The 25,357-nt window shown below is 39.5% G+C and overlaps 1 protein-coding gene across 3 annotated transcripts in view; it reads right to left on the reverse strand.

Annotated features, from left to right (window-relative positions):
• Positions 1-25,357, reverse strand: part of LOC120736450 (zinc transporter ZIP11-like) — a 157,781-nt gene that overhangs the window by 109,156 nt on the left and 23,268 nt on the right. For all 3 annotated transcript variants that reach the window (XM_040036534.1, XM_040036533.1, XM_040036535.1), the window contains one exon: positions 16,972-17,130. In XM_040036534.1, the coding sequence (XP_039892468.1) occupies positions 16,972-17,130 (159 nt within the window). The remainder of the gene's footprint in view (positions 1-16,971; positions 17,131-25,357) is intronic.

Below are 25,357 nucleotides of genomic sequence, written 5' to 3' on the forward strand. Positions count from 1 at the left end.
TAACCTGAACCCACTTTATTTCCTATTAGAACAACATCAGCCAAAACCAGGAACAAGCCAAGAAAATGTGCATCGATTTGTTTTATCTTGTTCTGGTTTGCACCCTTACTCGTATTACATTTTCTGGTTTCCAGAAGCACCAACTGTTTAAATGATCCAATCCCCAGACATACATATAAACACACACAAGGATGCAGGTACTGGAAATTGTTCAGTGCTGTGTAGACGACGGCACTAATGCGGCACAGATTCTGAATTTATTCCCACCAGGGTCAAACTAGTAAAATATGCATACCCTCATAATGCTACAAGGTGTGAAGAACAGAGCTCATCAAACGGCATGTGCCACATTATCAAAGCTCAGTTTGGTTTAATGGTAACCCAGGCACAGCCATTCAGTTAGATGCAGTGTCTCTTAGCATCCCTATCTAACACAGTGGATGACTCCCAGTGTCAGCCATTTGACAGTCTAATGGGAGACAGGAGGAGGTTATTGCAGTCTGGATGAAAGAGAACAGATATGTTAAAAATCCAGGCAGTGAAATCTGGTCACAGGGTTGTCAGACTTGCTTTGAATATCCTCAGTTAAGATATTGCCTCTACAGCTTATGGTGACAGGAGCTTTTATTACAGAAAGCAATATACCTTTATTTTTAGCAATTTTGTATAAAAGGGGCTCCTTTCATTCTAACAGGTCATTTTCAAGATTTATATAAAACCAACAGTGTCTGCAGCCATTTCAAATTAAATCTTCTCCAGTGTTTTGTTGGATGAAAGAATAATAATAGCAGCAACTGGCTAACAGGTCTTTTATTGCAAAGAATTGGAAGGTACACCCCTATGCAACACCAGCTGCATGAATGGTTTGTATGTTGTGCTTAGGATCTCTGCTAAAAGGTAGCTTCCCAAATTACTAAACGACCATCTCGATAATATTTTAAGGGAAAATCAGTCCAAAAAAAGACCTAACAATCACAAGGATCAACAACTTTGATTCTTAGTTTAATACTACTTCAATTGCTGTTAGAGTAAGATGAGGCAGCAAAGCTACTTGGGTAGGAACCGAAGATTTCACACCATGTTAGGCCTCAGTCACATGGAGGTTAGAGATTGGGTAGTTACCTTCTGGCAACCACTGCTCGCACGGAAAAAGTGGTAACATTATTTTTCAGTTTGTACTGCACTTGTCAAAGTTTCTCCACCTCTTGGAGAGCAACTGTAGCAATCTTCTTGCAATCAAAGCAATTGCAAGGAGGCTCATTAGGCTTTACATAGCATCATCCTCACGATTTCTTTTGCCCAGTATGAGCCAGTAAGTTGGGGAATATGCATTTTTCTATTGTAACCAGTGGCTGCCAGATGGTTGCTAACTGGTTCCAGGCGTGCGTGAGAGAGGCCTCGAAAGTTTGGCCAACTTGAATTTTTGTTGGTTTTTTTAGCTATTGAGATGGTCATTTATCTACTTTACCACCAGAAAATATCTCTCAAACCGCCTCTTCAGCAGAGGAAAGAGAAAGATAGAGCAATTCAAATCATCAGTTAAGAGAACGTTTTAGATGAAAGTCGTGTTACAAGTGTAGGCTGTTAGGGGAGTTCAGCTGCTCTGTAGGTGTACTGAACTGAAAACCACAAATAATATATCTGTCACAGTTGTAGATGAGGGGCAATTAAGAATAAACACAGCAAAAGCAAATCCAGCGAAATCATCATCCTCAAGATTTTCAGAGTATATTGCTGATCTGTACCTTTAAAGTGGACCTGTAATGCTCATTTCTAACTCTGAATGCTTATTGTTGGACTTTTACTCCTGCCCATTGCGTTGGCTGCTGGGGGCGAATATTCACAGATTTCGAACAACACAGTTTTTACACGAGTAACGGGCCTCTCACATACAAAATAACAACAGTTGTTTATTTAGTTGATGAAAAGAATGATAAAAAAAATTACTCAGCAACAAAATTAATATGGGTTTGGTGAGACTGCATCATGGCAGCATATTATTCTAATGTAACATGCTGAACACATTATTGGAAACTTTTAACATCCATCATGATTAGGGATGGGTATCGAAAACCGGTTCTTGTTGAGAACCGGTTCCCACTGTTTCAATTCCTTGGAATTGTTTGCCATTTTTGCAAACGATTCCCTTATCGATTCCAGTCGCCCCAAATGACGTCACCACGTTGTGGAGCGTCATTTACCTGGCAGGAAACACGGTACCTAAGCGGCTCAGAAGTTTGATTAAACTTTATAAGAGCGGATGACAACAGGGCAACTTGCAATACTTGCAAAGTAGATATTTCATTTAAGGGAGGAAAGACTACGAATATGCAAAAGCATTTGCTCACAAAACACGCGATGACCTTAAATGAATGTCGTGTTTTTAATTCCGCTCCGGACTCGTGAATCTCAACCCAGCAGCAGCGGTAACGTTTGCACGTCCTCTCCCATTAATGCGGCAGGTAAATAATCAACTAACAGTGCATATTATGTTAGCGCGATCTGCCTTATTACAAAACCTGCCATTACTGTGCATTTAGGTGACCACGATGAGAGAGACAGACAGAGTTTGGCTGGCTCAGATGCTGGCAGTTCTTGCTGCAGTCTACCGGTAGCGTCTCCTTTCAGGCCAGGATAGACGAATGTCACCGAGCTGTGACTAAGTTTGTGGTCAAAGGCTTGCACCCATTTGCCACAACAGATGCCCCCGATTTTCGGTAAGTGAATGTGTTTAATTGTAGGCAGTTACCAGAATATCATTACTGGATATTCTTGTGTAATTGCTACAGAATAATTTATGTTATACTTTGTTATTGCTAGGGATGGGTACCGGTATCCGGTGCCATGATGGCATCGGTTCTGACATAAACGGTAGTAACCAGACCGAAAAGCAGCGCACATTTCGGTGCTTTATTTTGGTGCTTTTTTTTCCTGAGCTGTGATACACTTTAGATTCTAGCCAATCATTTTACGTTTCCGTGGATAGTAGGCGGGGCCAGGTACGTACGTTCTTTTAGAGCAGAGCTACAGATTAAAAATGACCAAGGCAAAGCGGTCAAAAGCCTGGCTGTACTTCACAGCAAAAGATGCAAACTCAGCAGCAACAAGTGCTTTAAGGTGATACTGTGATACTGTCAAAGGAGGTAACACCTCAAATCCGATGAAACACCTGGCGACGCATAGCGTTTTTTTAAAAAGCCGAGAAATGCGCCGTATTTTATAGCTTGCTGTGAGACCTCACACCGAGCGCATCTACTGCGGGTGTGGTGCCTGTTATCAGACCTGGAGTTAGCAACATCCCCAAAAACAGGAAGAGGAGAGTCCTGTCCCCTAGCCCTGCCAGTGTAGCAGAAATGATGACGGATGATGATGGCAGCAGCAGCCGTTCTTCTCTGCGTGAGTAGCTTAATGTTGTTCGTGTGTAATTTACGTTGAGTAGGCTAACCACGTTATTACATTAATGCACGTAAGGTGAACTAGCAAACATCATCATAGCTACATGCGGCTGTCTTCTTGTTTGATGGCAGATACTCCCTTCAACCTGGCCAAAAAGGCTAAAATGACCAAAGAAAAAGTGGAAAACAGCTAAACATGAGCGGTTTTTGGATAAAGTTTGTGTTTTTTTCTATTGTTTAAGCACTGCTTCCAGCCAAGAGTGATGCCATAAATCCCCTATAGCTGCAGAAAAGGCTAACATTGTTATCTTTTTACAAAAAAACAGCTGAACATGAGAGGTTTTTGGACCAATTTTGTGTTCTCCATTCTTTAAGCACCGGTTTAAGCACCGTTTAAGCACCGGCACCGTTTGTACCGGTTTGGCACCAGTATCGGATAAAACCTGAACGATACCCATCCCTAGTTATTGCTACAGAAGAATATTTATTTTATTATTTTACATTTACCAGTTTTTTCCTGGGGACCCTGTGACACCCCATTGAAGAGCCGTAGGCTGTGGATCTCTTAAGATCTCACTGTTGGGTTTGTAAGGCCATATTACTCCTAAATTTCTATCTTGTTCAAAGAGAAGATATAAAACAAAGTTCTAAGCTAATCGACCTTAATGTTCTCCTTTTTTAAAAAGAATCGATAAAGAATCGAATCGTTAAACAGAATCGAAAATGGAATCTGAATCGTGAAAATCTTATCAATACCCATCCCTAATCATGATAAATGACAGAAAATAAAGGAAAACATTCAAGAGAAGTCAACAGTTTAATAGAGCACAAAATGACATTCTAATTGCTTGTTTTTGAAAAATTATAAGTGCAGTTTATCTCGTCATGCATCATCTTTGCTTCTCTCCATTTTTCAAAATTGCATAAAAAACATCTCCTTTGCTTTTTTTCTGTTAGAATTTTCCTTTTTTAATTTTTTCTAGAACACGAAAAATGATTATCTGCAAATACATTCTTGTATATTCAATCTAAGTAGCCGGCTGTTTGACAAATTATTCCCTCCAGTATTTAATTATGTTAGAATCCTAATACCCAGCTCAAATGAGATTTGAGCTCAAAGACCGATGACAAACTGGTCAATAACCACAGCTGAGAAGAAGAAAATCACAAGTCAGCTTAACCACATTATTCCCTGTGGTATGTTAAGACGATCCCTGCTAATCAAAGCTCAACAAATCAGCTAAAGAGGATTTAAAGAAAAGAAAAAAAAAGCAGGGAGAGAATTTCTCCAAACAGCCATGTTTACTTCATTATGCAGTACAGTGTGAACAAGCAGAAGGCAGATTTCAGCTACATTTCATTATGCATGCAAAACAATGTACTACAGCCAGCTAAGCTCTTCTGTGCGGATGGTTAATAAAGATGCAAGACGCCTGAACGAGAACAGGACGGGGACCTTCTACGACAGAGTGTTTGACAGCAAACGTGGGTGGTTTAAAAAACAAGGAAAAGTTAAAGGAGCTAAGAGCTCCGTTCGAACTTCTCCAGATGGCCGTATTATTATAGACATCCTCTTTTGCAGGGATAGTGTTTGTGAGGTCATACGTGTAAACAGAATCAGAGCAAGCCCGTAATGTGCCAGGTCAGTGATGGCCCATCCAGAGAGTATACAAACACAGAATAAATATATATACGAGGAAAGGAATAAACATGAACTTGATTTATTGTTGTTTGTATGAGCTGAATTTGTCTTGTCAGTAGAAACAGCTGTGTGAAGCCTCCGGGATGTAAATGTTTCGATGTTTTGGGTCATTCAGAGCTTCTTTCAGCTAGAAAGCCTCAGTTAGTATCACAGCAACAGCCGGGGAGTCCTTCAACCCGTTTCTGATTTGTTAACCACACGCTATCTGACAAAATCACCACACATTAGTGCTGTGATTTGGGCTGTATTTGACCAATTAAAGACACACTCAGAGGGCACATAATGTCTTTCTTTTTCACTCTACACGGTAAGCTGACCGTGACTAGGTGCTACTGCTTTCTATCGATTCACAGAGAGGAATACTCCACACTGACACGTTTTTATTTTTTCTGCTCTACCTTCTTGGAAAAAAGAAGACGCTGCTAAATCTAAATCGGTAACAATTAGGTGAACTGAAGCGTGACGATCTCTGCTCTGTGTGATTCTGACCTTGTTATTAGGGCCAAGCTGAAGGTATTTTCCTGGCATGTTCACCGATGGAATATCAAGGCTCTTGTTATTCCCATTTTCAGAGACAATTCTGATGATTAGTTTTTTCACAGGAACTAAATGTGTGAGAGGGTTGGTGTAATAGATAATGGAGGAGTGGCAGTTCTTTCCTTAATCAATCTGTGCTCAGCTGGGTGTTTTATTCATTGATTTCCTCTTACTGTTCGTTTTTACTGACATTTCTGCTGTTAGACCGTGTGGTACTGTGGCAGCAGTTTATTTTTACTGTGTTTGTGACCTACCAAAAACATGTACTAACCTGGCATTATCACTCTTAACTCCACCAGGACCAACAGCACAGAATACGCTGTAAACCTTCAGGCCTGTTAACAGCAATAAATGGTTGTATTACTAACACACTCTACTTATTAAGGCCCTTGGTCACGAGTCATCAGTTCTGCTGACAGCTCCATCTGAGTGGGAGGAAGAAAAGCAAGTAGGTGATATTAGAGAGGCCAAAAGAAGATAATGCTTCTTAAATGAACCGTCCTAATTTGAATAGGGGATGGCTCATATTTGCAAAAAGCATGCTTTTATTTAATGGCTCCTTAATTGAAATGTGCAGATACAGTCCATCTTAATGGACTGAATCCTATAATAAAGTCAGCAGACTGACGACCACAATAAAGTTCGTTTCATGGGTTCAGTTTTCTACAAACAACTCTTGTGACCGACTGAAGAAATTTGCTTGAATCGGTTGGTATTTCGTGTGCATCCATGTCACTCTCTCACCCAGTCACTCAAGTTGAAGGCTAGAGTTTTAAAACTATTGTGCAAAGTGAGGTGTTATTTTACTGTTAAAGAGATTTATTATTTGGGACTTTCACGTTGAGTTACCATGACTAAAAATCCCAGTCCAGTAAATGTGTTTGCTGTGCTTTGGTCATTGTTAATCCTCCCCTCTTGGCTAAGTGCCCCCTGCACGCTGTGGACACAAACCGAGTTCTGGTGATATACTGTCCAGTGTGGTGTAATGTTCCCACCTCTGGCCAACACTTCCTTTATTCCTGAGGGCTATATGTTGTTATGGTGATGGATAGCTCAGGTTAGAACAAGGAGGTAAGAAAGTAGTCACATCAGAGTCTCTTCACGTGTATTGTTAGAGAAGCACATGCGAGAGTTTGAAAACCAATGAGTGAAAATGGAACAGGGACGCTCTGCTCCTTTTCTTATTACTCTTGCTCTCTTGATCCTGCCTTAAACTCCATCAATTCTTTCAAGGTCAAGTGCCACTGCTTTCTAAAACCATGTAATCCTGCAATTACTTGCTCCCATAACATTTCTTCTCTCTTAGTCTTCAACCAAAGGACAAAAGATGGACAAAAACTGACAAGAGTTTTAGTAGAACTGAATTCAAGACTTCCATTTCTGTGTTTATCCAACTACTAATAAAACTCAGAAGAAAGCAAAAACAGGTGATTTGTAATCATAGGTTCTTACTGACATAAGGTCAGGTCAGTTTCTATACATTGGTTTCAGACTGAGGGCAGAAGAGCAAGGCTCATACACAGAGTCGAGGAAAAAGTGGAAGAATTTTAGACACGACACAGCAAAGTAAGACTTCCATGAAAAATAGTGCAAGGTAAGGTGATGTTACTGAGATGAACCCTTTGGATCAAAATAATGTGGCCACAGAGTAAAACACTGTTATATTATCACAGTACGATTACCATGATAGTGATACTCAGTCCACCACAAGACAATCATAAACACGTCATGATATTGGAGTGACTCAAATAAAAAAACAGAGGCAATAAAGTGAAAGAGTCTTGAACCACACCTCATTTCTTTACATGTTTCCTTCAAGGAGCTAGGCTTTCTTGCAACTGTTATTGGACCTGATCATTTGTAGAGGAATGGCTTTTGATTGTTTGTTTCTTAAGTCCATTAACACTGACTCACTATGAATCATTAAAGCATAAAAAGGCACCTAACTCAAGGGGTGAACCAGTGTTGTGTCTACACAGACAATTTAGCAAAGAACCAATTTTAAATTGTATCATTAGACAGTTTTGTGTTACTAGCAGACTGTCACAACAACATATCATTGTTCCCATTTCTTCAGATGAATTTGTGAAAAATACAAAAGACAACACAGTTTTCCTGGCATAAAATCATATTTTTGCAACAAGAATGTGATTCACTAACAGTTATTACAAACACAAAAAAACCTGGCCTATCTCTGCATGGTGTGCAGTGTGTCAGCCGGTGCTGTTGGGGATCTCAGGGATCTGATCCACCATGCAATACCATCTGGAAAGAGTCTGATTGGCATCAACATGACAATGATCCTAAACACACAGACAATGCAGTAAAACCATATCTGGATAGAAAAACACACAGGAGAACACTATTGGTCAAGGACTGGCCTCCCCAGAGCCCGGACCTCAACATTACTGAAGCATTGTGGGATCATAGTGACCAAATATAGACTTTCAAGCTCGACAGAACTGTTTGTGCCTTAGATACTGCATTCCCATGTACGTTTGCACATGTTTCAGTAAATTGATGCACACATTTCCCAGCTTCCTAGAAAAATATATAAATATTTGCACAGTAATGTAGTGCTTTATCACCGTGGTTACATAATATCATTGTTTTTCAAATTTAATAATGTGCCAGTTCACCTAATTAGCCCTGTGATTAGCTTTCTGTCATTTTCCCTTTGTGAGTTTGTTCTTCACAACAAATTAATAAACTTCCAGTTGTCCTCATGTATTTCATAATTGGCACCACAACCAAGAACAGTACCACCAGAGTATTGATAAGGTATCTAAAGGGATAATGGGATGATACATTGCCGTATTCATTATTTTGCGTCATTGCTACTACAAAGAATAGAAAACAATTCCGCATTCTTATTTCACAAGGGATGGTTGGAAGGATGGAATAATGAAAGCTGTATATAATCCCTAATCAAAACATGGAATAGGATAGACTTATTCCTAGACTACAAGTCACCTTCACCATTTCACATACATTTATTTCATCCTCCCTGCATCATTCACATTCAAGTAAATCCAGTTTAGAAACACCAGTTAACTGAAAACTGATTGTGGAGCACCCCTCAACCCGTTCTCCGACCTGCTGAGCGGGGGCCTAGGGGAGAGTTGGCCGCCGACTGCGGTCTGGAGGGGGGCCTCCCTGCTGCGGAGTGTCGGTCTGCCTCCCCCCACCGCAGTGGAAAGGGTAACACCACCTGGGTCTGGGTGCAGTTCCCCCCTCCAGGGGCAAGGTATAGACCCGGGGCTTAGAGTACGCTTGGGGAGTGTGATCGTGTTTACAGCGTCTCTTTATGTCTGTCTCCACGTGTTGAGTGTGGAGTAAGTGTATATGAGAGCAGAGGGTGGGAATGGATGTGTGTCTGTGTGTGCCTGTATTCTGGTCTTATGTCAGTTGGGTGTCAGGCGCCACCTCTCTGGGGACATCTAGGCCCTCCAGGTATGGAGCCTACTCCCCCTACCACCAATCCCCTGCCAGTGCGGACTCCTCAGACATCGAGTGATTGGTGTCTTTGTGTCCGGGATGGGCGTCCAGGTACACACCGGCTCACTCTTGGCGGCCGTTATCGGGGCCTGGAGCCTGGGGCTCGCTCGGGCCACTTCGGAGTGGGTGCGCCCCGGCCTCTCGGCCTGGGGCTCGGTCACTCAGGCACGGCGGCTGCCGGTCGGAGACTCACGGGCGCGTCACTGACTCCCCCTGGCTTCTGCTCCGCGGCTGCTGAGTGACCCCTCATCGGGACTCTCCTCAGCTCTTTCTGGGACAGTGGCGCGGCTGCCCCTCTGTGGTCTTCTTGGTCTCTTGTTTCTGGGGGCCTCTGGCATGTCTGGAGTTTGATCTCCTCCATACCTGCTTCATGCCCGAGGACGGGGCTGTGGCCCCCCACACTCCCTAGCAGATCATTACATGAAGGGACTTTTAAAAAAACAAGCGCGTCATGCTCACAGGTGTAAACACGGGTGATCACACCCCAAACAACCCTTTTTGGCTCTACCTCAAAGCACACTGTGTTCTGTTGATCTATGTGCTGCACAATAATGTTTAATATTTAGTATTTACGTCATTTCCCATATATATTGTGATGTTGTTTTTCTATAATCTTTTTCTCTCTGCTGTTTTCTTTTTTCTTCTCAGCAGGTGACCCAGGTGAATGATAATGCATTTTTTTCTTTTTTTTTTTCTTTTTGCTCATCTGTTGGTTTTTGGTTTTTGCCCTTCTCCCCGTCCTCTTCTCAGCTGTTCCTTTCCCTCTTTCTTCTCCCCTCTTTCCCCAGTCAAGTCTGTCCCGTATTCTAGTGAAAATAAAATAAACAATAAAAGGTGAATCAAATGGACCATTTGCAAGGCTGGGATGGTCAATTTGTAAAGTAAATCCGTTGGGCATCTTTTTTCCTTAGACAACAATTCTGATGGCAAAAGAGCCAAACGGGACAGGCAAAAAAAAAAAAAAAAAAAAAAAAAAAGAAAACTGATTTTTTTTTCTGTGGGAGGAAGCTGGCGGACCCGGTTGCTCTTTGGTTTGCACTCATTGCTCAGACACACTTAACCTGGTGCATTGTTCTTGTAGCAGTGATTGTCCGGGCTGAGAAAGAAATTTAATGTCAAATAAATCAATAAATAATGAAAGCAGATGTGTTGTCTTCAGGACATGTGCAACAATAACACCATCTCTTTTAATCTAATACTAATTACTCAGCAATTACTTGGCAGGTGTGGAGGTTTATGGCTTTCATTATTCCAGCTCGTGCTTTTTTGATGGAACAAAAACAATCCACCCACAGAGGGTTTATGAATAAACACTGAACCTGCATTACATGCTTCTGAAAACAATTTCTTCTAAGAAACTCAGTTATTATTCATGCCCTTCATATTCCTTTAGTTGAAGAGGTGTAAAGCAAAGATGCATGCGAAGAAAAATGTCTTACTGGAACAGATTCACGCTGTCTTGGTCATTTGGTTTTATCACCAAGCTGAAAGGCTCTGTGAGGTCCTTCCTGCTGTCTGCCAACATCACTCCTTTTCTGTGTCATCGTCACCCTGTTCCCATCTCGTACCTTACCACCGTCATCGTTCTCTCCCTGTCAGCCCAAACCCCCCCCCTCTGTGTCCATCTTACCCTTTCCCAGTTGTTCTTCTTATTCAGCTTCCGTGTTTGTTGAAGAGCCAGTAAAAGTCAGGCCAGCAGCAGCTGTCCAAACACGGATAGCCCCCCACAGGTTCCTAGTTGATTTCCTGCAAGCTATTACTATTGCCCAACATTTCCACTACTGTCACCATGGTGCCAGTCGTTGGAGGGGGGCTGAACTAGCAGTGCGAATATGTGATAAAATGAAAATGAAGGAGAGCTTCAGGGAGCTGAGGAGAAACTACAAGACTGGAGAATAAGAAATAAAAATGCCCATGAAGAATAAAATGACAAATGTAACTGTTTAAGAAAACAAAAGTCAAAAAGTCTGTGAAGGTTCTCAGTCATCCAGGTCATCGTAGTCAAAGGAGCTTGCAAAGAAAAGCGTCTGGACTTCTTTAAGTTGCTTGAAGACGTTTCACCTCTCTCGGATGAGAGGTGAAACCTTCACAGACATATCTAAATCACAAACTATTTTGTGTGTGAATTGCAAACCTACATTAACAGACCTACTCTCTTACTGAGCACCACAAACAGGTGATACATACAACACGGACTTACTATGGGTTCTTGGATATACTGGCTTTTATGGAGCTCTTCACTTGTCTGCTGCGGCTGGAAAGAACACTTATGAAATCTAGACAGAGAAGCAAATCAGTGAGCTGGAAAACACTTAAGACTCTGGCGGTAATTTACCTGTCACAAATATCATTTCACACACTGGATGTAGGAAACGTTTGGCTATCACATAGTATAAATGACACTAAAATATAAATTTGATACAAGGCAGTATCTTTGCCTCTCTCTTAGTCATCTTTTGAAGCCATTGACTACACAGCATATCAGAGGAGTCATGCTGAGTCATTGATCTTTGGGGGCTCTTTGCGTCGCTTTTAAATGACTGAAAATCTGATTGATTTCTACATTTTGTCAAAAGTAAAAAAGGATATGTAATAAAAGTCCACTTGTGGTTCTATGTATGCTGAGATCAACAGAAGACAAATGACTGCCAAGACATTCAAAGATCCTGCAGTCTGTCCATTTTACAGTAAGATTGAACAACAGGAACAGCAAGACAGATGGTCGAGCTAACTACTAGAAACTGCTAAAAAACATTGCTTTAAACACTTGCAGACTGAAACTCCAAACCTTTACTTGCTAAAGACATAACAGTCCAGGCATGCGGGGCAGTTTACACCAATACTGTTCACAATATTCAGTTTGACAGACTCAAAAACATGTTTTAGGGTACTGGACCACCACATGCTGCCAACTCAATGCCTCATCACTTAAGACTATCAAACACAATTAGCAAGGCAAAGAAGCAGCATGAACGCTCACTTGCACTATTCTAGGTTTGAACCTGCATGCTCTTTTCTCTGGCAGCTACAGTTTCTTCTCCATCATCCATCCTCTTTCACTTATTCTTCTCAGGGTTACGTAGGGTTGGAGCCTATCTCAGCTACAATAGGGTACAAGCCAGGGTACATCCTGGGCAGATTGCCAGTCTTATGAGGGTTAATGACATCTAATATGACACTACATACTGCTTCCCATCTGGGTGAAGGACACTCACAAAAGAGACTATTAATCTCAATAGTTTCAAATTATAGTTTTAAAAAAGGATTCAATGAAAACATTCTTCCAAAAAATATTCCCTCATTTATTGAAAGGGAAAGTTGCTGTCAACTGTCCACTATCTAATCTAATGAGTGTAAAGGCCAGGGCATATGGGTTACATCATTTTCATACTCATCAAACCACTCGTTGACCCTTCATGCCCTGTGAATGGGATTCTGGAAAACAAGTCCCATCAGCATCAAGACGTTTCATCAAACGGTGATCACGGGTGATCACGCTGAAGAACTTTCCATTTGTTATCAGTGCCCCACCATCTAAGAGGACAAGTTAATCCAAAACAACCACTCAACCACTGCATTCATGATCCCCCAGATCTTACTGAAGGTTTCAACACTCAGGTTTTTTATTTAATCTGTTTTCCGATAGACCAGATTTGACAAAAAAACCTGAAGTTAAAAAAGAACAGGCAGCATCACAGCTGCTGTTCAACACCGTCTTCCATTCCACTCAAATGTGAAATAACACTCACCGTGTCTGATTTTTGAATGCCCACCACCTAATTATCTAGCACTTTGCTTTAGCAAAAGGTTTTTTTTTTGTATTTATAGTTCTATGACTAACCATTTTCTATCTATTTTGGGTCCCTTGACGCTCATACTAACACTGGTAGGGACGCTGTGTATCCACCTGCTAATTTCCTGGATTTAATGATGTGAAATTAGGGACCACGTTTGTAGAGAAAACTCGCCCACAAATCGAGCACAGCAGGTCGTCTTACATGGTAATTAGGAAGTGTTAAATTAAGCTTAAGCTTTAACAAATCTCTGGGATTTGCATTTCCACAAGCAGGTTTGTAAAGTTGTCAAGAGTTTGATGAGCCCACCTCAGAACACATATATGTATCATAAGTCTTACAGCAGGAAATAGGACCAGATTATGAAAGTGTTCTTGGGAGAACACCAGGATGTATTTCATGTTGTTTCCAAGCGCATAAAAGAGTTGTCTAGTTGATAGCTATCTACAGTTTACAATGTACTCTGTGTGTTATGGTGTGTCGAGAATACAATAGATTAAAAAGTCTTTACAGCTCTGAACTCTTTTCACAAACATGTCCCTGCTGAAGCTCTGAGAAATGTTTTTGTTTGCCCATTGCTGTACTTGCTATCTCCTGCCCTATTACTAAGACTACCAGTGGAGTACAGGTATTAAACTGCTGCATGGGTGGCTTACGGAAAGGAAGGTCAGCAGCCCAATTAGCCCCTGCTGAAATGCGAAGAGGTGAAGTGATGGAGTGAAAGACAGGCAGTAAATTATAACATTAGGTGTTTCTTTTTTTTCTCTTCTCCCAAGCAGTAGATTGCTTTTTGTCCTGGTCTTACAGAAATGATTTTTTTTCCTCCAGGAGGAGAAACATTTATCTCATTTGATTTAGGATGGGAGCGTTCACCACCGTTAAATGATCCTAAAATAAAAGGAGTTGCAGTAGCAGTAATGGGACAATGTGTCAGTCTGCACACAGCAGGTGAGGAGAACAGGAAGTCCAGTCATATCTGCCATTTAACTGCTCAATTTTCAAAGTAAAAACCCTTTTTATACTACCCTGTTATACTACTGTCCTGCCGTGACCATTTGCATTTTTTCTTTTTTTGCACAAACAAGAAAATTAGAAAAACTGTTCTCTAATGTCCCTCATTTATTCTGCAGGCTGTATCTGAAAGATGGCTGACATCACCAATTGGCCACAATCCTCTCGTGAAGCCTGAGCGGTTTTGCATAAACTGGAGGGTGGATCTCCCTTTGAAAGCGAAGAATAGTATTGGCCTTTCATTCACAAGGTATGCTATCTCTTAAGACAAAAACCCATCAGGAAAACATACTGATGCCATAGATCAAGGGAGCTTTGGGTTGTTTTGCAGTAGACGTTTATACAATCCACCGTTTGACAGAATGAAGGTTTGAAGCCTTTTAAGGTGCTTCCACAGTGGCTTCCATTTTCCAACCCAGAGGCTATGTCTATCATTTATATACAGCCTATTACTCTTCCCTGATTTCTTAGTATTGAGACGGTCCCTAACTTCATTACCTTTCCCTCACATCAAGTTGCCAGGTTTTAATATCGGATTATGAGGTTCAAATACGCCACACAACAACAGTCAAGCTTTATCCTGCACAATGACACAACTCTGCTGATAACTGAATGAAGGTTATGAAATCTGAACTTAACTGATGGTCTTAATATCAAACCCTAAAAATACAACCCTTGTGTGTTTTCTACATTTTCAAATGTGCATCGTAGATTTGATCAAAGACGCACAACCAAATCTTTGAACGCATGCTTTTCATCACCCTCGCTTTCACTGTTCGTCATCCTCACGGGGATATGCGTGTACGCTGTGTTTATGCGAGTGCGTGTCATCTTATATGAGTGTGCATGACAGCGACGTTATGCACTCCTTCATATGTAATTCAAGTGATTGCTTCTGTCCTGGTGTGACTGCAGGAGCTTAAGGCAACAGCTGTTCTCTGCTGCTCTGACTGTTGTGGCTGCATCCCACATCTCCCCACTCCACTACTGTCACTCCACATTCCTGTGCTGGCGCATGTCTGAAGGCTCAGACCTGTTTTTTGTATCATTAGAGATTGCAAAAATCTGCATTAACAAGACATGGGCGTTTTTGGAAAGGGTTAAAGGATCGTTAATAAAAGTCCAGCTGTACAGATCATCTTTGTTGTAATTTGTAGAGGTTTGCAGATCTCTGTCAATGTTTTACACATATTCATATTCTCTCTGTTTCTTTTAAAGAAAGATGAGAAACAGGCTGAGTTGACAAAGTAATAAATGACAAACCAGCTACAGAATTAAGCTTTCCATCATTATAAATCTGTTGGACTGAAGTTATTTGAACACCTTTTCCTGTCCTAAACGTCGCACTCGTGTGAATCTAACTTATTCTGTGAATCTATTCTTCTTGGGACGAAGACTAAAAGAAGACTAAAGCATAAAGACAATAGCCAAGTGGATCAAGTCTGTTTCCAAATGTCTTGCTGACACTCATTCAAGCTGCAATCTGGGCAGTTATTAGGCTGGGTCAACACCTTTGCCATGTTTCTCGAGTTGTTCTCCAGCAGTTTTAAGCATGATGGGATCTGCCGCGGGTGGGGCCACTGCCATCCGGGGGAGTCGATCCAACGCGGGATAGTGCTTGCCAATGTTTAGGTGGGCTGTACATGTCAAAGCGATAATCACTTGAATGCCAGAACCCGAAGCTGTCAAGCAGAACACTGGCTTTTAACGAGATGATCAATATCATTCACTTCACAGGTCAGTGGTTTAATGTTGTGGCTGATTGGTGTGCATCTCTTCTTTATCTACCTCCTCTATCTATGCTCAGTGCACTCCCAGTATTGAAAGCTCCAAAAAATCCAATTCCTTTAATGACAACTTGATGCTAGCTCCAAAAATGATTTAAGCTCCCATTTTAAAATCACCCATTTCTATATTTACCCATTTAGAGTTTTATTAAGCCTAAAAGTTAGCTAAAAAGTTCGCTTAAAGTTTGTTTTGACTGAGGTGTCAGTCATTTATATACCATTGAAAGAAGTAGAAAAAAAGAGAAAAAATAAGCTTATAATTTGATTGTCTATGGAAAAAAGCATGCAAATAACATAGTCTGAAAGAAACTGTAATAAATGTCAGGGTAATGTCTCCATTAATGGAACCAGTTCCATGATATTGCTTTGATTTGTTTTTCATGGTTACGTTACACAAGCCCTTTTCTTGGGTCTATCAGGCTTACAGGTGTGCTGGCCTTTGGCACAAAAAAAAAGTGTATCAATATGCAAACAGTGAAGTATTTCAAAAGCTATCATCTACAAAAGTTCCCAAGCAGGCAACAAAGAACTTTATATTGATTAATCCTCCGAGATGCATTCTACTAGCTTTGGCCCAAACTCATTTTCTCTGTCATGTTTTCTATTCTTCAACCAGCAGTTGCTCTCAGCAGCAATTATGCTATTATCTAAACCACACAAAAGACCAGTGCAGGCAAAGTGGAACAAAACACAATCTTGGTCCTTTTAACAAGTATGTGTTGCCTCAGGTAACATTAGGCATTTCTGCAGACCTCTCAAAGGAATATGGGTGGCAAATCTGTGCCAAGATTCAACTTTTTCGTGAGTAGAAAGCTCTGTTCTCTGCTATTGTATCATAGAATATCTGTGTGCATGTACTAAATTTCAATACTTTAATTATAAGAAAACTGCCATGCTACTCTATGCCCCTTGTAGAAATTTCATCTGTATTAACCTCACTGACCTAGTCCTCAAGGTTTCAAATTCAGATATACCCTATCTAGGTTAAGTGGGTATTTCTGTTTATTTCCGCATGGAACTCAATTCTTCACATTCACACCACAGTATGTCCTCCATTTCTTCTTCTTTCCCTCATGAATTATCAATAGCTTGCTCCCGTGCGTGGTGATAAGTCTTTGAAATGTGACCGTGAATACATATAAGCAGACATTAAGAATTGATCAGCACCTGCTACATTCACATCACCACAAGAGTATTTTTTGTGCTCTCCAGGAAACATAGAATACTGTATGTGTCAGAGTTCCTACCAGGAAGGGCATGGCAAGGTCAGCGAAGTAAACAAACGCGGCCCCCAGTGTAAATCCTACAGCCACAGGCACGAAAGCATATGAGCCGTACTTCCCAGAATCCTCCGCCATGTCGATGGCTGGGGCCAGCAGTGACCAATAGGAAGCAGCCAGCATTACCTGAAATACACAGAAAAAGAGGGCAAAGGGGAAAATTAAAAAAAGAAGAAGAATATGAAGCTTGGATTTTTGTGTACTTTTGGTTTCAGTCCAAAAATGCTGTCAGGTTAGAGGGAAAAGGAAAAGGATGGAGGATGCCCTATAGTGCTGTAAAGTCATGAGTCACCCCTCAATTCTTTATATTTTGTTAGGAAAATGGAAATGATGAAATGATAAACATATAAAACATGGAAATTCATGGAAATAAATTATATAGGGCAATTCAATCCTTCAACACAGCCTGAACACTCCGAGGCAAGTTTTCTTCTCATTTCCTGAAGTAGTCTTCAGGAATAGTTCTCCAGGCTTCTTGAAGGACTTTCAAAGCTCTGTTGGATGCTGACTGTCTTTGGTCCCATTCTCTGTCAAGATGATCCTACACTGCTTCACTAATGTTGAGGTCTGGACTTTTTTCTTAAGGTTTTTCACAGGAGCCAAACGTTATTGTAAGCTTTTTTTTTTTAGTGGTCTTAAGTGATAGTTCTTCAGGTGTTCAGAAGTGCTTTCAAAGTTCTTTGGATTTTGGCTGCTTTTTCACTCATTTTCAGTCCAGTCCTTGCAACAGTAAATCCTTGCACTCAACTCAAGGGATGAACTAGTGTTGTGTATATTTGTAACTGACGATTTAGCAAATAACCAACTGTTAAATTGTTACAATATGTTAAACATAGGATGACAGGCAAAAAGAACTACTTATCAAAAACTCTGCATATTTAAGCAACAAATGTCCAAAAGGAAACGCAGTTGATCCATCTACTGTTCACTGAAGCCTTATCAGAAATGCTGTGAGTGGAAGGGTGACTTCCAAGAAGCATTCTTAAGAAAGAGAAATGGGGAGAAAAGACTGAGGCATGCCAAACATGATGACTGGGGTGAAAAATCGGTGGCAACAGGTGTTATGGAGTGATGACTCTAAATTTGACATTTTTGGTTCAAATCATTGTCAATATGTAATGGGTACAACAGTGAGTGTCTACAGCTATCTGTAAAACACAGTGAAGTTCTATCAGAGTTTGGAGCTGCATTTCAGACAGTGTTAAAATTGATCGGCATATCAACACAGAAGAGTACTCTCAGATTTTCATCACTCATACAACGCCAATACACCACCTGATAAAACCATACCTAGATAACATTTTTTTTTAGAAAAACACACATAATGGAACACTTTCAGGCATAGAGCGATGCCCCCAGAGCCACAACCTCAGCATTATTGAAGCAGTGTAAGATCATCTTGACAGAGAATGGCACAAAAGGCAGCCAACATCCTTCAAGAAGTCTGGAGAGCTATTCCTGAATACTGCATAAAGAAATTAAAAGAAAGCTTGCCCAAGACAGTTCAGGCTATGCTAAATAAAGATGATGATGCCAAATATTGACTTTCAACTCACCAGAATTGTACAAATGCTCGTTTCCCACAACCTGTATCATGTTTGTATGTTTTTAATAAATCAATGCACCAATTTTCCATTTTAAAGAAATAATGGATGACAAGACTTTTGCACAGTACTGTAAAGCTGTCCGTGTAAGCCAATCAAGACATAAATTTAAACTTGGCAGATAGAAAGTTATAAAACAAAACTATCAATCAAAGTTTTTCCATTAAAAATCTTCAATCCCAAGAGCTGTTTTATAAAATCCAAAACAGTGTGACCTATAGAGGCTATCATTTATTGATATCAGATTAATCTTATGGAGATTTTTTAGTTGGTTTCATTTTATTGCTTCTTTTCTTTTCGGTCGCAGCATGGCAGATGAAACTCTGTTGGCAGCGACACTGATCTTTTCAAATTCTTTCAGGTCACCTGAATTGCCTATTTGAAGCATTTCTCTGATCATTCATAACATCAAGACACAACACTCCAGTCTGAAGATCTTCAGTAACAAATGGTGCATAATAATTAACAGTGAACATCAATGTTAACAGCACTTAAAACTGCAATTGAATTCTTTTGAAGTTCCCCAAGTTTTATTGGTGCATGTGTGGATATGTGTGCTGCCATTGTCACTGTGTGTAATTGTCCAGTATTCAGTACCTTAGTCTGTTTGTATAAGCTGTCAAAGTCCAGACAGAGAGAGCAGCACACAGCAGTGCAGCTTTTCAAGCTTAATGTGTGTGAACACAACACATATTCAGCTTCTATTGTGCATCACTGAAAAGTTGCCGAAGCACTTTTTTTTGTCTTGGAGACCCCTGTTGAAGTTATGTAGAGGTGCTTATCAAGCATTGTCAGGTTTGTATAACAATGCCAAAGTTGACTAGAATCCTGGGAGATAAAAGGTTTTGTCTTATTTGTGTTGAACTATCCGAGCTTTGCAGCAATCAAGTGACTGAAAGTGACAAATGATCATTTCTTACTCATCAAAAAGATCCCATTCTATTTTCCATCTACACTATAACCTGTCTGACACACTCAAACACGTTATTTTATCCATTTGCCTAAATGTGATTTCTTGCCACTTTCAGATTGGCAGTCAAAAACTATCTGCACTTACTTTTAAAGCTTTCATGACAGAAATGCCATTTATTCTGAGTGCAGCAGCTTTCAAACTGAATCCCCAGTCAGCAGCACCATGGAGAGGGAACAAAGTTATGAGGATATAAAAAGAAAGCTCAATTTAAAAGAATATAAATTGCATTTCTTTGTACCCATGACAGTAAAAAATTATGTCTACGGTTTAAAAAGAAGCCAGAAAGAAACCTAGTGAGAAATTGAACCAAACTAAAAATCCAGTTGAACAATATGGCATTTAATGAAATGAAAGTTATTTCAGTGGTAATACAGTACAATACACTCATTACAAAAACAACCAAAGAAACCCTTAAAAAAGAAGAAGAGCAGATCTACAGCATTCATTAATGCAATCAGGCCTTCTTTACATGATCTAACTGATCATTTCCAAACTCACACCATGTTTTTAGCCATGTTGGATCCTGATGATGTTTATCAAAGACCTCCATACTAATCCCAGCCCTAAGGGAAGGGTTAGAATCAGGATTTAACACCAGTGATGACTTAGACCTCAAAATGTTAAAAGGCAGCAACATTTCAGCAACTTTTTATTGTAATGTTAGAATTTTCTTTTAGTTACCCTATATAATGCAAATGATTGGCTGACTTCTTGGTTGAAGAAGAATGACCAATTTGATACACTCACATGTATGACTGAAGTTTTTTCCTCTTCTTCTAACTGGAAAAACTTAATGAGAAGAAGGGTTTTGCCAGTGAAACTGATTACAGGGGCCACGGCACTGAACTTAATGGGGGCACTGGTTTTAAATGTGTATGATTATACCAGCAGCAGCCTGATTGCTGATTACAAAAGAAGCTCCCTTTCTCTGCTGTTCCACTTCAATTGCTTTCCAATTATAACTGGTAGTTTTAAGCAATCTGGTTGCTAAGCAAAAGCAACTGGTTCTAGTGATAACTCAAAAAGTAGGACCTTTTCGTTTGCTCCTCTGTTAACTTGGAAACTTCTTAGAGGCTTGGCTCATTTTGACAACTTGACCTCACGCCTAGTTGCACCAGCAGCATAAGCCATAATCACACCAGACATTTTTCTTTTTTCATCTTCAACACTAGGTCTCATCACATTCAATTTCCATTCCCCGAGTAAAAAGAATGCAATTTTGCAATCTGGAGAACATTATATAGTTTTGTGCCAATTAAATTAAGCCCAGTGAGCTTTCTAAATATTACAGCAGCAATCCAAAGTCAAAGTGCAGTGAGTGGAAACGCTTTTGCTGCACACAGATATCAAGCCTCAGGTGCACAATCTTTGCATTTGTTATGTGAATGAGAATTCAAGCACGGTCAACCAATTACATTTCAAACTCTGTTCACCACTATTTATCTTACATCAACTGAAGCCTAACAAATAGTCCAATATTAGCTGTTTGGAAATGTATTAGTATCTGCATTTATAATGGGCGAAAAATTAAAATGTAAAAAGTAAAGAAAACATGGAAAAACTCTTCAACCATGTTGATGTTGTGTAGTTTGTCCACCAGAAGGCCCTCTACAAATTTCCAGAACATGTGTTTGAAACACACAAAAACACAACTAGCTGATCTGAGTTAGACAGCGTAAGTAAAAACTAAGTACTCATAACAAACGTTAGGGGACTATCTTTACATATAAGTTCTGAAAGAAAGAACTATCAGCAGATATCAGCATCAGTCTTAAAAATCCTATTGTGATTGGGCTCTAACAACCACTATATAATATATTAAATAGGTGGAAGTGACTTGAGAATAGTTTTGACAAAATGAAGAAAAAGGCAACCAATCAAACTACGGACATGTACAATCAACCTATTTACAAACTTGTGCATAAGATGACTGGTGTTATAAAGAGAATTACTAACTATTATAAATTATTTCCACACTTAAAGTACAAACTACAGTCAGCTACACCTTAGTGGCAAAGAACTTGAATTAAAAACACACACACACATTTATAAATTCACATTTATCCATTTAACTCGCATTCATTTATTTTTTCACATTTAGACTACTTGTCATATCCTTACATTCTTTTGAGTGATGAGCTAAGTGGATAATAGTTATAGCTTATAGCTATTTTTAGCACAGAGACATGAAAGTTTTTACTCTGTTGATACAGAGTTTTATTTCAAGCTACATTTATAAATTCTACTTCTCAAACAAATAGTACTGATTAATGAAAGGGGTAAAATAATTAACAAAGAATATAATCAATGTAATCATTAACTGAGTTTGCTGTAATGTATCTAACTGATGCTCTAAAAACATCTTTGATTGTCATATTAAAAATCACTTCACGAGCTTCTCAACATAGCCACTTAAAAAGAACACACTGATTGTGAAATCGTGCATAATGGTGTTCATACTATTGTTCATGCAACTTTCATATTCAGTTGCTAAAAAAAAGATTCAATACTGCTTTTAGTTTACAAAGTTTAGTTACAAAGATCATTGTTCCTTCTTTTGTTTACAGCAGAAGGTTATGGGATCCGTTGTTATTATGCTATTTATGTGTAGAGTGCACTACAGCAACTCTAGCCTAAAGGCCAATGGTATCACAAGTACTTCATTAAGTACTAAGATCTCAGTGGTTTGGGGTTTAATGTCAGGATCATTACTTTTCAGCATCACATAGTCCAAATCATGCAGGAGCTTATCGATTAGTAACTACTTTTAGATGGGGTGAAGTTTTTTATCTACTGCCATCCTGCTGTATGATGTCTTTAACTGTTTAGGTGATTTCTTCAATCAATAAGTCTGACAGCAATCAGGCCTGGCTGTCAGTAGTGAAACTGATTTTTTTAAACTGTACTTAGTTAATTCATGAGCTAATAAAGAGACACAATAATTTTTCACAAGTTCAGATAGCATTTTAAATCATCATTTAAAAATGGCTTTTTGTATCTACTCGAGTTATCTGTCTCTAATATTAAAATCTATTTGATGATCTGAAAGTGTGACAAATATGCCAGAAAGGGACAAAGTAAATTGTGTACACAAGGTAAAACAAGATTTGTACAATTCTAACACACTGGAAAAATATTTTTCAAAATTTTTTTAAGTAGTCTTAAGGAATAGCTCTCCAGGCTTACTGAAGGTCGTTTCAAACCTCTTCTTGGGGTGTTAGCAGCCTTTGAATGTCTACTCAGTCAAGATGATCCCACACTGCTTAAATAATGTTGAGGTTCATGCTCTGAGGTGACCAATCAATGGCTGATAATGTTCTATGCCATGTTTGCATGCAATGTTTTATGCCAAAAATGCTCTTGTGCATTTTTGCATACCTCAGCCTTCTTTCCTGGTTCCAGTCCCTTCTTAACAGCTACTCTTCCATTGATGCTACTTTCACATATATATATCTACTAGTTTTTAGGCCTGGCACTTCTTCTTTGGACCTCCACTTATCGAGTTCCTTAATTTTGTTCAAATGACACACTGAACACCATGCTGGGATATGATAAGTTTTTGGCTAATAGCACTTCTTGGAATCATCTTGTTGGAGCAAAAACAATGTGTTATGCTTGTCAAACTGTTTTATCTTTGATAAATGGAGACAAACTGTGTTTTTTCTTTGCTACGTTTCCAGTTCTGTGTAACACTGGTTCATCCTTGAGTTTGGTGCCTTTTTATGACTCATGACTCATAGGTCAGAGTTAAGTGGCTTAATAAACAAACAAAAAGAAACAATCCTCTGAAAATGGCAGCCAATGTACAAAGAAAAAGGACCTTAAGAAAGCCTGGAGAACTATTGCTCAAGACCACTTTGTTCAAGGGAGAATTGTGAAAAGACTACAACGCTCTGGCCGTAGCTCAGGAGGTAGAGCAAGTTATAAGTTCTCTACTAATCGGAAGGTTGGCTGTAAAAAAGTGCACGTATGAATGAGTCTGAATGGGTAAGTTGTATACAGAGCTTCAAATCCTCAGACAGTGTGGAAAAGTGCTATGTAAGAACCAGTCCATTTACTATTACTTAAAAATCAAGATGATGTTATCTTTACTTTCTCTTGGTTTCTCTTTTTACCTTGTTTTAAAGAAACTGAGTGAACTGTATGTTAAGCCCACTTTCACCTTCACTCCCTCAGGCCTTAATAATGTTACACAACACATCTATGTAACACACAGCAATCACTTTCCAGAAGTATTTGGACTGACATTCATGGTCTCCAGAGAATGTTTCATAATGGTTTTGGTGACTCGTAGTCTGCTTGTTCTGGACCCTAATGTCTTTATCTCCAGGTGCAATTTTGACAATATGTCAAAAAAGCATATCAAATGTTTAAACTGATAAAATGTACCATTAAAAGAAAAAGATCATTTTGAATTTGATGACAGCAACACATCTAAAAAAAAAGTGTAGCATCCGCCTTTCTTTTAACAACAGTCTAGAAATCTCTGGGAACTGCGGAGACCAGTTGCTGGACTTTCAGGAGAACAATGTTTCCTATTCTTGTCTGATAGGATTCAGCTACTCAACAGGCCTCAGTTCTCCTTGTTATGTTTTTCATTTTTTGATCTTTGTTTGGTAAATGGACTGATTCTTATATAGGTATTTTATATTCTGCTTAACCACTCAAATTTCTTTATACAACATGCCTCACACAAATTCATGCAAACACTTTTTTCTACGCATAAGTACTTTCTGTCTAATATCCACATACATTCACACTGCGAGGAGGTCAGAATCTTGCCCAAACTCTTTTAATTAGCAGTGGTATGGTGTTTGACCCTGTCTTGTTGAAATATGCAAGGTCTTCCCTGAAAAGGATGTCTGGATGGCAGCTTATGTTGCTATAACACTTATACATACCTTTCATTATTGTTGGTGACTTTCCAGATGTGTAATCTGCCAAATCTATAAGCAGTAATGCCCTCCCATACCATAACAGATGGAGACTTTTGAACTGAGCATGGAACCATTAAGAAATAACAGCAGTGCAAATGATTGTAAATCCAGTAAAATGATCAATGTAGCCATTCTTCCATGCATAGAAGCAACGAAGCACAATGTCCAGGCATCCATGAAAAAGAGAATTTAAAAAGCTTTGATCTTAGGTTAATGTTTATCCTGAAGTCTTAGTTGTCATAAGAGTTAATCTTTTTTAAAGTGTTGAAGGGCTATAATACCTTTCAAAGGAGAGCATTAATAACTTTTTCTTCCATTTAACCAATGACAAACAAAAAAGGAGACAACACAAAGTAGCTTAATCTGTGCTCTCATCATTAAGGTCTATTTTATAGACACAATAGGGGCTTGACTCTCTTTATAATATGAAAGCAATTATGTGGATGCACCATAATCAATTCTGCAATCAGTGATTACAGTTTACCCTGCTGAGATGGGCTGAGTCATGTTCGCAGTGAACATAAATTTTAGAAAGTAACAATGAATATCAGAATGATTTGGGATACAATGTCCTGACAAGTACTGTGAGAGTCGCTCTGTAGCATGGACTGAAAAAATGTAACGTTATTGGTAAGTCTATCTAAGCCTCTAGTCACACATACCTAGAGACCACTTGGTTAATATGACAACCACCTGCCACTTGAAAAAAAAAAAAAGGTGTATTCCCCTACACATTTTTGGTGACTGGTTACTTGAGGTTGATGCTGATAGCTCAGTTTGCTTGGGAAAAATGTGTATTCCTTGACTGGTTGGCCAGTGTTTTCTCGAGGTTGCTAGCA

This window comes from Simochromis diagramma, unplaced genomic scaffold (genome assembly GCF_900408965.1).
Source record: "Simochromis diagramma unplaced genomic scaffold, fSimDia1.1 OVJJ01000371.1, whole genome shotgun sequence".
NCBI classification, from domain to species: domain Eukaryota; kingdom Metazoa; phylum Chordata; class Actinopteri; order Cichliformes; family Cichlidae; genus Simochromis; species Simochromis diagramma.